At 44.1% G+C, this 15,961-nt stretch overlaps 1 protein-coding gene across 2 annotated transcripts in view; it reads right to left on the bottom strand.

Annotated features, from left to right (window-relative positions):
• The window catches only part of LOC8039829, a 208,840-nt gene that overhangs the window by 19,540 nt on the left and 173,339 nt on the right, over window positions 1–15,961 (bottom strand). For both annotated transcript variants that reach the window (XM_029984215.4, XM_029984216.4), the window contains 3 exons: window positions 13,996–14,204; window positions 5,585–5,781; window positions 776–912 (listed from right to left, as the gene is read on the bottom strand). In XM_029984215.4, coding sequence (XP_029840075.3) covers window positions 776–912; window positions 5,585–5,781; window positions 13,996–14,204 — 543 coding nt within the window. The remainder of the gene's footprint in view (window positions 1–775; window positions 913–5,584; window positions 5,782–13,995; window positions 14,205–15,961) is intronic.

Raw genomic sequence — 15,961 nt, forward strand, 5'->3', positions numbered from 1 at the left:
CTAGGAAGGCTAAGACCGTCTTGTCGGCTGATGAGGTGATGGCCACTATGTTTTGAGATACCCAAGGAATCATTTTGGTCCACTTCTTGAAGAAGTGTTAAAAAAGATAAGAGGGGCCTATAATGCAACATTATCCTACCGTCTGGAACAATAATTAAAACTAAAGCGGTCCGAAATGGCGCACCAAAAAGTGATTTTTAACCAGAAAAATGTGCCAGCCCGCATATCGAAATGGCCAAACTCCACGAAATATGCTTGGAACCCATTCCTCTTTTTTTTTATTTATTTCACAACACGGCCCTATTCACCCTAATCACCGGACATGGCCCTGTGGAAATTTCACTTCTTCCCAAACTTAAAAAGGTGGCACGATGGGACGAAATATTCATTGTATGAGGACGTCATCGCCGCCGTAAATGCATATTCTGCAGGGTTTAAGAAATCCCATTTTTCTGACCAAAGTAAGAAGATCGAAGCTCGCTGGACCAAGTGTGTAGCCCTCAATGGAGACTATGTTAAGATATAACGTAAAATCTAAGAAAAGAAAACTGTGTTCCCTTTGCTTTTTTACCATACTTACCAAATGACCCTTATAGCACAATCTTCTCTCAGAATTATATGTCAGTGTGCAAAGCCAATAAAAACACGTGTTATCAATCTGAATGGCGTTATGGCGAATTAAAACGCAGCACGATGGTTTTGAGGTAAACGTATGCACCTGGTTCTTACATGCATAAGGCTCCCCAATTAGGCTCAAGCTTGCACGGCTACTTACCATAAGGGGCTGCTGCTGCTCCTGCGTAAGCTGAGATGGGCAGAGGGGCATCGAGGCTCTTGATCGTAGACCCCGAGGACTCGTTGCGCCCGCGGAGACAGGTTCGTGGTCCTGGTCGCCATTTGACGAGGAGGAGCCTGTGTCGTAAGGAACCGTCGTCTAACACGGAACAATTACTATTTACATAACAAAAAAAAATCTGGGTAGCTCAGAACGCGGTAAATTCGAACTTGCAATTGTTCCTTCAAATTAGTTTTAGAGCGCAGCTCTTAGGCGCCCGTTTCCGGCTTGAGCGGCGTCGGCGTCGCCATCGGCGTAACCGCGCGATGACGATGACAATGAGGATGCTCATAACGATGACGTCATCGTCACCGTCACCAGTGACATCACTATGATGACGTCACGTGTCACGTTATCAGTGACGATGGCGATGACGATGACGTTAAAGTCCCCGCTTAATTTAGCGGAAAAAATTTCCCCACTCAATCTAGCAAAAACAATTTCCTCGCTAGCGAAAAAAATTTCCCTGCTAATTCTAGCGGGAAAACTTTCTCCACTAAATTTAACAGAAAATTTTCCCGCTAAATCTAGCAGAAAAATCCCCGCAAAATTTAGCGGAAAATATTTCCCCGCTAAATGTAGTGGAAAACAAATCCCCGCTAAAGTAAGGGGAAAACATTTACCCACTAAATGTCCGCCAAATTTACACGCGATGCTCTCAACAAAGGTGTGGATTTTCTGCCACTTGCGTTAAACACACGTCGATCCACACCCGTGTTAGTAGTAGGGGACTTTCCACCTCCTGCCTTCAGTAACCTTCCCTCCTCTTCCTCAAGAGCCGTGCTCTGATTTGGCGTTACAGGGGATTGTAAAGGTCTTTCATTTTTGGCCGTCATCACGATGACGTCATCGTCATCGTCACCAGTGACGTCACTATGATGACGTCACGTGTCACGCCATCAGTGACGATGACGATGACGTTAATTTCCCCGCTTAATTTAGCGGAAAATTTTCCCCGCTAAATCTAGCGAAAAAATTATCTGCTGAAACTTAACGAAAAAAATTTCCCCACTAAATCTAGTGGAAACAATTTCCTCGCTAAATTTAGCAGGAAAATATTCCCTGCTAAATCTAGCGGAAAAACTGTCTCCACTAAATTTAGCGGAAACATTTCCCCACTAAATATAGCAGAAATATTTCCCCCTAAATTTAGCTGAAAACATTTCACCGCTAAATTTAGCGGGAAATATTTCCCCGCTAAATGTAGTGGAAAACAAATCTCCGCTACGCTTAGGGGAAAAGATTGCCCCGCTAAATTCCTGCCAAATTTAAACACCATGCTCTCACCAAAGATGTGGATTTTCTGCGACTTCCGTTAAGCACACGTCGATCCACACCCATGTTAGTAGTGGGGGATTTCCACCCTCTCCCCTCAGTACCCTTCCCTCCTCCTCCTCAAGAGCTGTGCTCTAATTCGGCGTTACGGGGGATTATAAACGTCTTTCATTTCTTTATCGTTATAAAACACCGCAAAAAAACAGGGCTAAAAGAAAAAAAATACAGGCGAGTGCTTACTCACAACATCGTAGGTGACTTATTTTGTCCATGTTTTCTTCTTATTTTTTTTCTTCCGCGCTTTGTTTTATAATTATTCACAACCAACAGGTCCAGTTTTGAACACTACTATATTTGGGGACAACGTATCTTAGCATTGCGGTCCAAGGAGCGGACACGCCTGCCCTCTCCAATTTTGAGTACTGATTAAAGCAGTGCGCGCTTTCTTCTCCTGTCCTCGAAAATGCCAACAAATGTCCCCCACTGTAGCCTCTTTCACGAAGTCCTCCATAGAAAGTTAGACTAGGGCCTTCAAATTCCGCCCGGTATTGTGTTTGTTTGTTTCCCGAAGTTAAGGGAAGCATGTGTTATTTCCCTAGCATCATTCCTAGTTAATCATTATCCTGAAAATATTACAATTTTTGTTTGTTTTTTCCTTTCATTGCACATGAAGTAATATATAGTTGGGATAAAAATTGTCTATTACCAATACATTACGCTTCGTCAGCTTTTTTTGCAAGTACAAGATGTTCAAACCCTGTTTTTAGCGCGACGTTTTTCATCATCTTTTTAACAATGCGGAGTAAGCATGGTCATGTTACACAGTAGTAGACGTGCTAACTTCAAGCGAAAATCATACTTTATTAGTTAGTTCAATATGTTTTATAGGCAATTATATCTAAACTTTTTTATAAACTTTAGGTAAATTATTTTCCTTCAGAAACTATGTGAAATTGTTTGCAGATGTGTCATGTCAATCACAAATAGGTGGACAATTTGTGGGACCTAGGCAATCCTATACTATGGAGAATGTAAATATCAGCCAATCAAGCAATTCAGTTACACTTCCGGCTATCATGTTCAAGCGATAGTATTTCAGAAATGTATTTCACACTTGTGTTCCTGTATGACAGTACAAATTTCTCAACGTTATTCGTATTTCTGCGTCGAAACACCTTTCCTCGCGTGTTCCTGCATTGAAATACTTTTCAATCAACGAGTTTCTCTTATTCTTTCTGGTAGAATAGTTTGCGCATTTAGAGCGCGTCGCGTTGTCGTGTCTTTAAGCGCACTTCTTTTTACGCCGCTAGCCGGGGGTCTGCTGGATGCGGGTTACAGGCCGGGCCTCAGTGGAAAAACTGCGGCTTGCAACGGGCCTGTCGGAGAACTTCCGCCGGCCGGAATCGGCCCACGGGCCAGGGTTTGTAGACCTCTGCTCTAAGATAAACATTATTTAATTTTCTATTTTTCTAGATAGGGGTGAAGGGTCCAGTAAAGGGGAAGCGGAGGCTTTGTTAACCTGCCGACGAGATTCAGTACTGTATGTTGACATTTCACTTAGCATGATTGCTGTTTCTATTCCAAATTATTTTTCGGAATATTTTAGGTGGTTTACTATTGTTGTAGATACGGAAGGGCAGAGTACGCTGCCGGTATGAGCGTCAAAACTGTAAGATTGCGTTCAGACAAAACACGCATGTGTCCAAAATAATAAACCCGAAACTGGGAACACAGTGTAACCGTTTCCTACATCGTGGCTACATGAAATATCTGCTGGAAAAGGTGCCCGGACTAGATTAGTGGATGGCGACCTCTCGATGTGCTTTGAGAAGACATGAAACCGACAAAAAGGTCCATACGACTTTTTCTCAGAATTGTAAAAGGTACCGAAGAAGGAACCGCTCTCTATTCCGGATGAAAAGCTTTTTAATCTACAGAAGTCCCGCGTGTTTCTCTTAGCACCACGCTAAAAAGTTGTTAATTCTGTGGAAAAGTTAATTACTTCGGACTCGAGAAAGTCAATGTCAAAATCCAAGCTGCACCTTAGAGCGAGTGCTCGTTTGTATGTATAAAGAAAAACTTCGTGTCTTTGTTTAATAGTATAGACCGTGATTGTGTTCTTTTTCATATTCTAGAAGCTACATTTAACTAGTGTGGCGATGTATAAAAGCTTCTTTTATATTTTTGGGAAAGATATATTTCAGTATCAATATTTCTGCCCCCAACAAAATGTATTTCTGTATTCGTACTTTCAGTCACTCATTTTAGACTTTTTTTTTTTTTTGCGCATCGTGACGCCTATTTAGATGTCTGTTTTTATGTATTTCAGTATATTTATCACCAATGTATTTTAGGCTATTTCTTCCTAACCATTTCTTATCAAGCATTACTGTGAGAGAGTTGCACTTCTCTTAACACTCCTATACAACAAGGTTACCAACATCATTTAATGAAGGTTCTCAGAAGTACCCAAAATTTGGGTTTCCTTGAGGACAAAACAAGAATATTGCCCTCCAAAGTCATGTTCACACATATGCCATAACACTACCTCAGCGCTATTAGGCAGCGATGGAAATATCGCTAACCTTACTGATGCGGCAATACGTTCGCGCTGTATACAAGTGATACAGAGCTCATACAGCCCTGCGTCACTACTAAGTTACGTTTATGTCAATGTTGCATCAGCGCTGTTTTTAGGGCTGACTTAGCGTTGCTATGAGTGCGTGCACCGCGGTTTTAATGAACCGCAGTCTAAGGTACCTTTCACCAGGCTTAACATCACCCAGGTTTCCTGCGCCCGTTAACAAAAACTTTATTCTAGCGATCCAACTGTGCCCATGAACGGCTATGCAAAACTTGATGCCCATACACGCATTCGTGTTTGAACGCGTCTGAATGCGGAACGGCGTCTTTTCTATCGTAACCGACTGCTTGCGTTACGAAGCACGCGGTCGCGCACAGCTCCGCAGCGCAACGCCAGAGAGTAAAGCTTGGCTCAACTTTCCAAAGCGTTGCGTTGCGGTACACCAATCACAAGCGAAAAAAAATAAAGGGAGGTTCACGTGCTCGGCCGCGCCCGTCAATGTCAGCGATGCGCGTCCAGGCTGAACAGAAGTAACGCAAGACAGCGGAATCGTCCCAAGATCGGCCATTTCGATCAACCTCGATTTTGTTGCCAGGCGCCGCCATGTTTTCGGAGATTTCGCTTACTATTGATGATCCGCGAGCGACGATAGCGCGTTTTTAATGTATATTGACAGTGGTCGACTGCTTGTCGACGCACCTGCGTGCACAAGCTTGGCGCAAAAGCTCCCGGCAACGTTCCGCAGCCGTTTGCCCCAAGGGAACTCAAAGCGCTCAAATGCAGATGTGTGCATGGGCCCTTACTCTTCGTGCTTTCGATAGCTTAAACAAGGTTCAACGGCTTGGATGCCTCAGTCAATGAAATCCCAGAAGGAGCAATATGTGACCAACGTGCTCCGTGGTCGTTGGATGGCGGTGATGATCCCTCGGGTCCGCTGAGGCTCAGGGTGCGCTGGTGCTCGTCCGTGATGCGGATCCTCGGCGCCATCGGGTCCCAAGCCCCACGCGAAGGGCCTCTGGTGATGTGGTGGGACTCGAAGGTCTCTCGGGGTCTCGTCAGAGAGACAGGAGGGCGGCTGGGAACGGGCCTATGTTCGGAAATGTATTTTCAATTAGGGAAAATGGTGCGACAATCTGACATTTTGATGTTGGGGCTGAGAGAAATTTGAGCCCGAAACGTATATGCCGACAGCTTTGAAAGCTGGCCTAGTTATATTCAACTGTCGCTTGAACGTAGGGCGTGCATTTAAGCGGATTTGCTCAAAGAATTTATCGTTCTTTCCTTGCATTGAAGCAGAATTCCTCGACCCAAAATTACTTTACATCGTAACTATTTTCCAACTTGTTTCTGTCACTGTTGTACCATTTGAGAAATTGCAAAGCCCCTTCAATTATTTTTTTTTATTTTTTTACTTCAACGTTTGTCAATGTTTTTGCTTCTTTTGTCAAGGACATTTACCTGAAAACTGTTATTTACCTGAAAACTGTTGCTATTTCACTCCGCTGTGTGCCAGCTAGGGGGCTTGGGACTTGGAAAGTGTTTTCCCCAATTTTAGCATAAGTATATACCCGTAATATGTTAATAAACGTATAATTATTTCGCCTTTCAAGTTCTTTTGTTTAAGACCGTTTCCTCACCACAACTAACCTAAGCCTACGGCGAATATTCAAAGAAAACCGCGAAAACATTTGTCTCATCCCACCACGCATTCAAATAAAGTTTACCGTACCGGAGGAAACAAATTTGCGCAAAAAAGCGCAACAAAGTGCGTTGAGTTTCAATCCAAGTTCTAAAGGCCTACAACTAATCTTTGATAGCAATTATAGCTTTTCACATTTTCTCACTTAGGCCTGTTTTGTCTCCTATATTTCATCTTTATTCCGCTCGCTTAATAGCGTGTAGAACCAGTTCAGCATTGCGGAACTGCTGGAATACCCTCGCCTTTTAATTTACGAAAAAAAAAAAAACACTCTCCGGCTTTTCAATACCACAATTTCACTCAACCTTTTTACGATAGGATCAGCACCAAAATGTTTGTTTCAAGGCCCGGCAGTACTTATCTTATATATATATATATATATATATATATATATATATTGTGACAGTAGGACACTGAGGTCCAACGAGCGGGAAAAAAAGGAGGAAAAGAAGAGGAAGAAGTGGTTGTTAGGGGGGAGAAGGACGAAGTGGCAGCAACGAAAAAAGCGATCTGTAACATTTTGGTGTCAGAAGTGGGATCTGCGAAAAGAAAATGCCCTTCACACGACAACAAGCTCGTTCTGGCGAACCTTCCCCTTCTCCCGAGGACACCAGCAACACTGAAGGTCCAGTTACCTACGCCCAACCGAGGGATCTGTTCGTGGAGCAGAGACAGGGCTTCGAGTCAATAATGGCGGCTATGGTCCAGGCGCAGCTGCAACCCGTTACGTCTGCACAAGAAGACCTTCGACAAAGAATCATAGCGCTAGAGGAAAGGAGAGACTCGGAGAATCGGACCGACTCAGCATCGGTACGCACATTTTCGGCAACTTGGATTTTTTTTCGTTTGAAACTGAAGCCTTTCGATGGTAGCGGGCCACTTGACCTTTACCTCGAGCAAGCTAACATTGTGGCTCAAGTAAACCAATGGTCCGAAGATGAAACAACTCACGCTCTTGCGGCACAACTACAGGGACCAGCCATCGCGATACTGGCCCAACTTCAAGGAAGAGCTCTAACCTACCAAACGTTGGTAGCGGCACTTGAAGACCGCTTTGGCGACAAACATCTACAACACGTCCGCTATGGCGAGTTACGTTGCCGTCGACAACAGCCGGAGGAAACACTCCAAGTCCTGGCAACGGAAGTTGAGTGCCTGGCGCGAAAATCATTTCTGGGAGTTTCCGCCGCCACTTTTCACCTTCTCAGCACTACTGCCTTCGTCGACGCCATTGCGGACACTGAAGTTCAAAAATTTGTTCGACTTGGAGGGCCAAAGACAGTTCAAGAGCCTTTGGCTAAGTCGTTGGAGATCTCAGCCATTCAAAAGGCAACAGCAAACGCCCAGGCTTCTTGCCCGGCACAGTTACAGCCAACTACTCATCTGGAGACGCCTGGAGCACGCCAGCAACCTGAAGGTCACCAACGAGTTAACACCAAGAGGCGCTGTTTTCAATGCGGGCGACAAGGACACTTGGCTGCAGAGTGTTACAGCGCGTCGGGAAACGGATATCCCGATCCACAGGGGCGGGATCGGGTATAGAGGACCAAGTCCCCCTCGTCTCTCTTTCAAGGAGTTTTACTGGTCTTCCAACTACCAAAGTGGAGATTCAAGGAATTGGAATCAAAAAAAGTCTCCTCGATACTGGAGCAGCGGTTAACATAATCGACGCGACGCTTGTACCGGCTGATTGTAATGTCTCCCCGATTGCTCCACAACTTTTCACAGCAAACGGCATCAAAGTTCACACCGGTGGACAAGTGAAGTTATTGGTCACTGCGCTCGGTGAGACGTCGTTAGTGGACTTCGTAATTTTGTCGAATTCCGTCTCTCCGATCATTCTGGGTTATGAGTGGTGCCAGAAAAACGGATTTTTTAAGTTGAACCCCGAACAGAACAAGGCCACCAAAACCCCGCATCCACCCATGAAAACATTACACACCAGCATTCCACGATGCGAAAGTATGTTTGTGTGGCTTGTGTACCTCGTTCACTCATTTTCCCTCGTCGCCGTGGAAAAGTGGCACCTATTTCTAAAGTTTTCCTCCCAATATACCAACATCATATGTGCTCGAGTACAGCTATCGGATGAATTAAACGTATCCGTTAAAGACTCTGCTACAATACCTGCCGAGACTGCTTCAATGATACGCCTGACTGTAAACAACAAAAAGGTTTACGGTGAAGCTGTTTTCGACTCGTGGCCCTGTGCGAAACCAGGGAAAGAACTAGCTGCACCGCGGACGCTCGTGGCTTGTACCAATGGAGAATTCGTCGCTCTAGTCGTTAATCTAGGTGCCAACAACATCACTCTCAATCCAGGGAAACAGATTGGTGTACTCCAACCATTGGCGAAGGACAAGATCTCAATACTTGCCAGTATTTCTCTAGAGTCAGATAACGAGTGCCGTTTTTACAGTCAGGATAATTCTTTACCGTGGGAACAATTTAAGTTTGGACCAGGATTGAGTTGCGAGCAGAAAACAAAAATCAAGAGGGTATTGTTGTCACATCGAAACTGCATCGCCCTAAGTCCGGACGAACTTGGATGCACACCGTATGCAACACATACCATTGACACCGGTGACAGCCGACCAATACATCAGCCACTACGCCGCCTAGTCCCAAGAGAGCGTGAAACCATCAAACAACAAGTGACTGAGATGCTCGACCACGGTGTGGTGAGTCCGTCAACGAGCCCATGGTCATCACCAGTGGTGTTAGTGAGAAAGAAAGATGGCACTCTGTGGTTTTGTGTAGATTACAGGAAGCTTAATAGTACAACCACTGATCTCTATGACAATTGCTGGATCGCGTTTGCCCGCTCCGCGAATGCGGTCACTGGCGGCCATCTTTAGGTAGAGTTATATCACCTCTAGGCAATGTAAGCTGCTGCAGCCGCTATCATCCATCCATGGCAGAGAGCGTTTTGGCAGGTGGCTTGGCAGGCTGCGGTCAAAATAGCATGGGTGATATTGCGTGCTTGATTAAAATTATTTGACGAAACATGTTTTTAAAACCCGGCGTGAACAGTAGTCCGGTTTTTGAGGACCTGGTAAAAGTTTCACGAAATCGCAGCACCGGGAGAAAAGCAGCACAGCACGTATCGAAAGTCGCATCGAAAGAAGCATCGAAAGCAGACGACGGTACGGAGTCTGCTTTTGATGCGAGCTGCGCTGCTTTCCCCCGGTGCTGCGCTTTCGTAGAACTTTTGCCGGGTCCTCAAAAATGAGGCTACCGTTCACGCCGGGTTTCAAGAATCTGCTTCATCGAACAACTTCAATCAAGCACGAAATGTCACCCACGGTACAGTGTACTAGATCTACGGCTATTTTCATGGCAGCCTGCCGCCATTGCGCTGTCCGCCATATTACTATGATGGCTAGAGATGATATAACTCTACCTAAAGATGGCCGCCAGTGACCGCATTCCGGTCCATAGGAGGAGCTGGTCAAACGCGATCCAGCAAATAGACATAGAGATCAGTGAGTACAACCAAGCTCGATGTGTACCCTCTTCCACGTCTTGATGATACCCTTGACCGACTGCAGGGAGCGGAATACTTTACAACATTGGATTTGATGTCGGGATACTAGCAGGTGCCACTCGATAAAAGGGACGCTGAAAAGTCAGCCTTCATCACACCAGATGGTCTCTACCAATTCAACCGTGTTCCCTTTGGCCTTTGCAATGCCCCAGCGACATTTCAAAGACTCATGGACCGAGTTTTGGGCAATCTGAAGTGGACAATGGCGCTGGTGTATTTGGACGACGTTGTAATCTACGCAAACACTTTTGAAGAACATCTTCGAAGACTCTCACTCGTACTTGACGCCATAGGTGAGGCCAACCTTCGTCTGAAGCCCCAAAACTGTTTTTTCGGCTTCAAAGATATCACATACTTGGGACATGTGGTAAACAAAAACGGTGTTAAACCTGATCCCTCGAAGCTTGAGGCTTTGTTTGAATATCCGACGCCAACAACTACCAAATTATTTTTCCAAACGTAATGATCATGTGCACAAGATACGCGAATACTGTACTAGGACGGAGCTCTGCAAAAATTCGTTTTTTGTGAGGACGGTCAAGGACTGGAACGCTTTACAGGAATGTATAGTTTGTGCTGCAAATGTTGATATGTTCTTTTCGTTATTATTCGCCCCCTGCAATAATGCCTTCTAGGCGCTGCAGGAGTTCCCTGAATAAAGAATAAAGAATAAAGAAGTTTTTTGGGATTTGCGTCATATTTCCGCCGTTTTATTGTTAACTTTGCTACCCACGCTGCCCCCTTGAATTACTTACTCCGGAAGAACGTACCATGGCGATGGGGCAACAAAGAGCAGTCCTCGTTTCAAGAACTAAAAATGGCCCTTCTAAACGCCCCAGTGCTTGCTCACTTCGACCCGTCCTTGTCAAAGACAATTCTCCACACGGATACTAGCGGACAAGGACTTGGAGCTGTACTACTTCAAGAATTTCCAGACGGTACTTAAAGAGTAATTTCATACGCAAGTCGCAGACTTACACAACAAGAAGAGAGGAATCATTCATCTGAATTAGAATGTCTGGCCCTTGTCTGGTCGGTGCAAAAATTTCGCCCTTACCTTTATGCCCGCCATTTTACTGTTCTGACGGATAATTCAGCATTGAGCTGGCTTCAGAGCAAACGAGACTTGACGGCCAAACTGGCACGCTGGGCGATTCTACTGCAAGAGTATGATTTTGAAGTCATACATCGTAACGGACGTAGTCATCAGGACGCTGACTTTCTATCCCGCAACCCACTAGACAAGATCCCTGAGGTTCCGGAGTGTCACACTTGTTTTTGCGGTGCGACTTTCGACCTACGTCACAGTTAATGTCAAGATAACGAAGTACATGATATTGTACAGCGCCTCGCATTATCCGGTTCGACAGACATTTTACGGCGACTGCGTCGAGCATACCGAGTGGAAAATGGCCTACTCTGTCACAGAAATCCCGGTCAACAACAATGGCTACCAGTGATTCCAGCTTCTCTGAGGGCTACCATGTTGAATCTCTGCCATGATGACCCCACAGCGGGTCACCTCGGTCGAGATAAGACTCTGGCCAAACTTTCCGAACGCTATTGGTGGCACGGATTCCGGAAAGATGTTTCCAGGTATGTCGTTTCCTGTGAATCCTGTCAAAGGAGGAAATTGCCCAGTATTTCACCTTTCACCGAGATTCATCCAACTCAACCACCGCAAGCTGCTTTCGAAATTATTGGACTTGATCATTTAGGACCATTTCCGAAATCACAAAAGGGTAACCGTTTCATTATTGTTGCTGTTGACCACCTTACAAAGTGGATTGAGCTACGTGCCGTGCCTACAACGTCAGCGAATCACATTGTGGAGTTTCTAGGTTAGCAAATAGTACTTCGCCACGGCGTGCCCCGCACCGTACTCACTGACCGGGGAACTTTATTCAGCTCTCGTATTTTTAAACACGAGATGGTAACTCATGGAATACACCACGCCCAGTCAGCACCCTACCATCCCCAAACCAACGGACTCGTTGAGCGTACTAATCGAACTATCGCCGATATATTGTACGCTTATGTTAATGCTTCGCATGACGATTGGGATGTGTACGTACCATACGCATCGTTTGCTTTGAACACGTCGCAACAAGCAAGTACCACGACGACCCCTTTTAAACTGGTGTACGGTAGAACTCCGGTTCTGCCGCAGGAACCAACGTTATCCACCACGTGGAACCATAGAAGGCAAGAAATGAGCGATCATTTTGAGGACAGACTCAACGAGGCTCGCCGCCGGGCTCGCGTCGCAATAACCAAAGCCCAGCAGCGTATGCTAACCTATCACCGACAGGATGACCGAATGTCCCCCATCGTGCCAGGGGACCTTGTTCTTGTACGCCGTCCCGTTAGAAGGAAAGGAAAAGCAACCAAGCTACTTCCAAAATACAAAGGACCCTGTGAAGTGCTTCGACAAACAGGACCCGTGAGCTACCGGCTAGGATACCTCAATGCACCTCGTGAAGCATCCCGAACTTTCCCGGCTCACCTCAGACAACTGAAGCTGTACGTGTCAAGACATACATTCAGTCAAGACCAGCATGGGACACAGACTGCAGAGGACCGACAGTCAACCAGGAGGGGGCAAAATGTGACAGTAGGACATTGAGGTGCAACGAGCGGGACAAAAACGAGGAAAAGAAGAGGAAGAAGTGGTTGGTAGGGGGAGAAGGACGAAGTGGCAGCAACGAAAAAAGCGATCTGTAACAATATATATATATATATATATATATATATATATATATATATATATGTATATATATATATATGTATATATATATCCCCGTTCCAGTCGACAATAAAGGAATGAAAGAAGTTGCCAATCAAAATAGTAGTATACCAAGAAAGTACCGAAGAATTGATAAGCACTGCCATGGAATATCCCCTCAATCGCAGAGCGGCTTTCCGTTTTAGGCTTTAAGTGGAATTATGTTCTAGTATGTTCAAGACACGAGCTCGTTGAGAATGGGCCTTGCATATTTTGTATGATTTCCTATTCCTTATACAGATCTCGAGTGCTGCCCTCCACAAGTATGTCGATCCCAAGTGACTTTGATGTAAGCTAAGTCATGCAAAATAAAATGTGTGCGCCAAATAATAAACAAGGTTCTAGTTTATACGATCCGCTTTTTTATCATTATTTATGCGTTTTAATGTTGGCATACTATGTTAAAGCTTTGAGACCTGTCGAGGTACATATGAGGAGGAAACAGCGATAATCGGCTATTTTGTTGAACTGAAGCAAAGCAAATACTCCTCGGTATTTACTTTTTTTCTATTCTTCAGCGTAACTTGAACATTATCAGAAATAAAACATTATTGCGCTCCAACACTGTCTCAAGTTAATGTAATCGCTTAAAAGGTATAGGCATATAACAAAATTATGCTCCTACTTTTAATCCCGCTAGGTGAAAGGACCTAACAAAACATAAAGGTAGATCAGGCTGCCACTTGAAAATTCCTAAAGACTCAGACGGGTGTCCACTCTGAGGGTTCCGGAATGTTCCTTTGAGAGATCTGAGAATAGCAATTTACCTACTGCGGTAACTTAGATTGTATTGTTCGATAAAAGAAAAAGACTGGAATAAAAAAATAAAGAAAGAAGAAACGGTAGCAAGAGGGACGACCACGGAACGACACCACCTAGGTTGGTGCTCTCCTCATAGAGCCAAGGATGTCAGGACCATCATCGCGATTGGCAAGAAACGCCAGGAGGAGCGAGCGTCAACAGATAAGACATTTAGATCAGTGAAACTTTATCTCCTGCGTGCAAACAACACACTTCCACTTTTTTTCTTTTTTTGGAATGCGTATTTTGATTATCTGTAAAGGGTCTGAGCACCCTATAAATGGGATTTCGTTCTGAGCATGCTTAGTGCAAAGCACACTGAAATGTGGCGTCCGGTGAATACAACCTGTACACGTAAATGGCATGCGTCCTACATTATTTTCCTTCTTAATTAAACCCGTCGCTAATGTGTTTATAGCGCGCTCTTTCACGTTCCACCGCCAGACTCACGTCACAATTCTGGCCTCACCGGTCAAGGGTGCCCAGAGGTAGAACGCCCTTGTTGTCGTAGCAGGCTGCCACCACAATGGCGTCCTGTGCACTCGGCTGGGGAGGCAGGAACAGGAGCATGGGCAGCTGCGCAATGGACCGCTGAAGCCGCAGGCAGGAGCACACGCAGGCAGAGCACACAAACAAACCCCAGGCCGTGAACGAGAGCTGCGTGAACAACCACACGACCTGCGAGGGAAAAGAGACACAGCACGTGAATTGAATCACTTGTGTGCAGCATTTAGGCAAGCAAAAAGCTTTCTCGTGGAAAAATCGTGTTCTGGCTATATTTATATTTATTTTTTTCATATGGAAACGTTTTTTCATGGCGTAAACATGTTATGTATTTCGAAATTATAACAATACAATAAAAATATAACAATTAAAATATTCAATATTAAATGTCCACGCATATTGGTTTCAGTATACAAGTCGTAATAATATTTCTAGACTTCAGAATCAGGAGCTATTAATTTAAACTAACTACACATTATAATGAAGGAACTATGATCTGTTTGCTCAAAGCCGAAAGACTCTCTATTTCAATAAACCGCGAGTATTTATTGTTTTCTCATAGCTGTAGTCAACACGCGCTACAAAAGACGAAGAAATGCCGAAGATAAAAAAAAAAAAAAAAACGAATATGATAAACGTTAAGCTACATGCTTTCGGTGCGACTGTTTTTTGTTTATATTTATAAAATTAAGTAGGGTATATATACCCAAAAAATACTCGACATAACGTAATTTTCGCCAATGTAGTCATATTTAAGTTGCATTTCGCAGTTGTGGCATAAACCATAATTATAATAAATCAAATGTTTTTTTTTGTTTTTTGTTTTTTTAAGAAGAGTTTTACACATATTGAGATTCAGAGTAAAAACGATAAAGCTACGGCATCTGGCAACCACATCACATATTTGGGAAAAGCTGTTGTGGCGTTTACAATATAGCTTCCGGCCGTGAGCTCACATCAGAACAGAATGTGCCTGGAAGTTTATACTCGTCTGTCAGCGCACTAATTCAATTGGCATGGTTCAGAAGTTTATAGTTAAGTACTGCTGCTTTGGTTGTTATAGTTACTAATGTATTGAGAAGGATAAATATAATTATTTGAAGCCTGCACATGGTGAAATAAATACTATTGACCCCAAGTTATTTTTAGAGTATACTTCAGTGATGTGGCACATCCGCGTTTTTATTACTTATATAAAGCTGTTAGATGCACTGTTAAATATTTCGTTATCTAGAAAACTTTTATCATGGATATTTCGAACAAAACCATAAAATTTCTACAACCGCGATGCACATAGGTACCGTATTTGTCATGAAACTGTTCATCCAGGCTTTTTTTTTTAACTATACGTGCTGCGGTGGCGTCAAGTGCAAGCTAAGTGAAAAGCACTCACATGTCCTCATTACCCTAATTTCCTTTTCGTGCTCTTTTGATCCCGTTCTTCTGAAAGATGTACTGTAAGCACAAAATGTCGCAACTGGAATTCAAGTTAAAAAGCGATCTTAAAAGGCACATAAAAACATGGTAGTGGTAGCTTCGAGTGAGTGGATTTTTCTGGGTACCTTGACTCTTTACTGCAGCAGAAAATTGGGAGAACGTAGCCTGGAAATAACTACATGTCCACATGCTTCAAAAGATTTCGTTTATTACTGTTTTTTTTTTTTTTTTTAGAACAAAAAGCCCGGACACAGAGACAACATCACATGACGGGACCCGAGAAAAAAGACGGGAGAGTTTAAATACTGCGCGTACAAACACGACCCGAGAAAAAAAAAAAACGCATCGATAAAATGATGCAGTGCAAAAAGAGCGCTACGCTACAATAGTACAGAGCGAAACCTCTACATACACATATACACGAGGTGTTAGGTTTTAATTCGAACAAATTTATATTATAAAAAAGCCAGAAATCGCAGAACAATTCGGTCTGA

The sequence above is a fragment of the Ixodes scapularis genome, unplaced genomic scaffold (assembly GCF_016920785.2).
Source record: "Ixodes scapularis isolate PalLabHiFi unplaced genomic scaffold, ASM1692078v2 PGA_scaffold1__304_contigs__length_218370807, whole genome shotgun sequence".
Taxonomy (NCBI): domain Eukaryota; kingdom Metazoa; phylum Arthropoda; class Arachnida; order Ixodida; family Ixodidae; genus Ixodes; species Ixodes scapularis.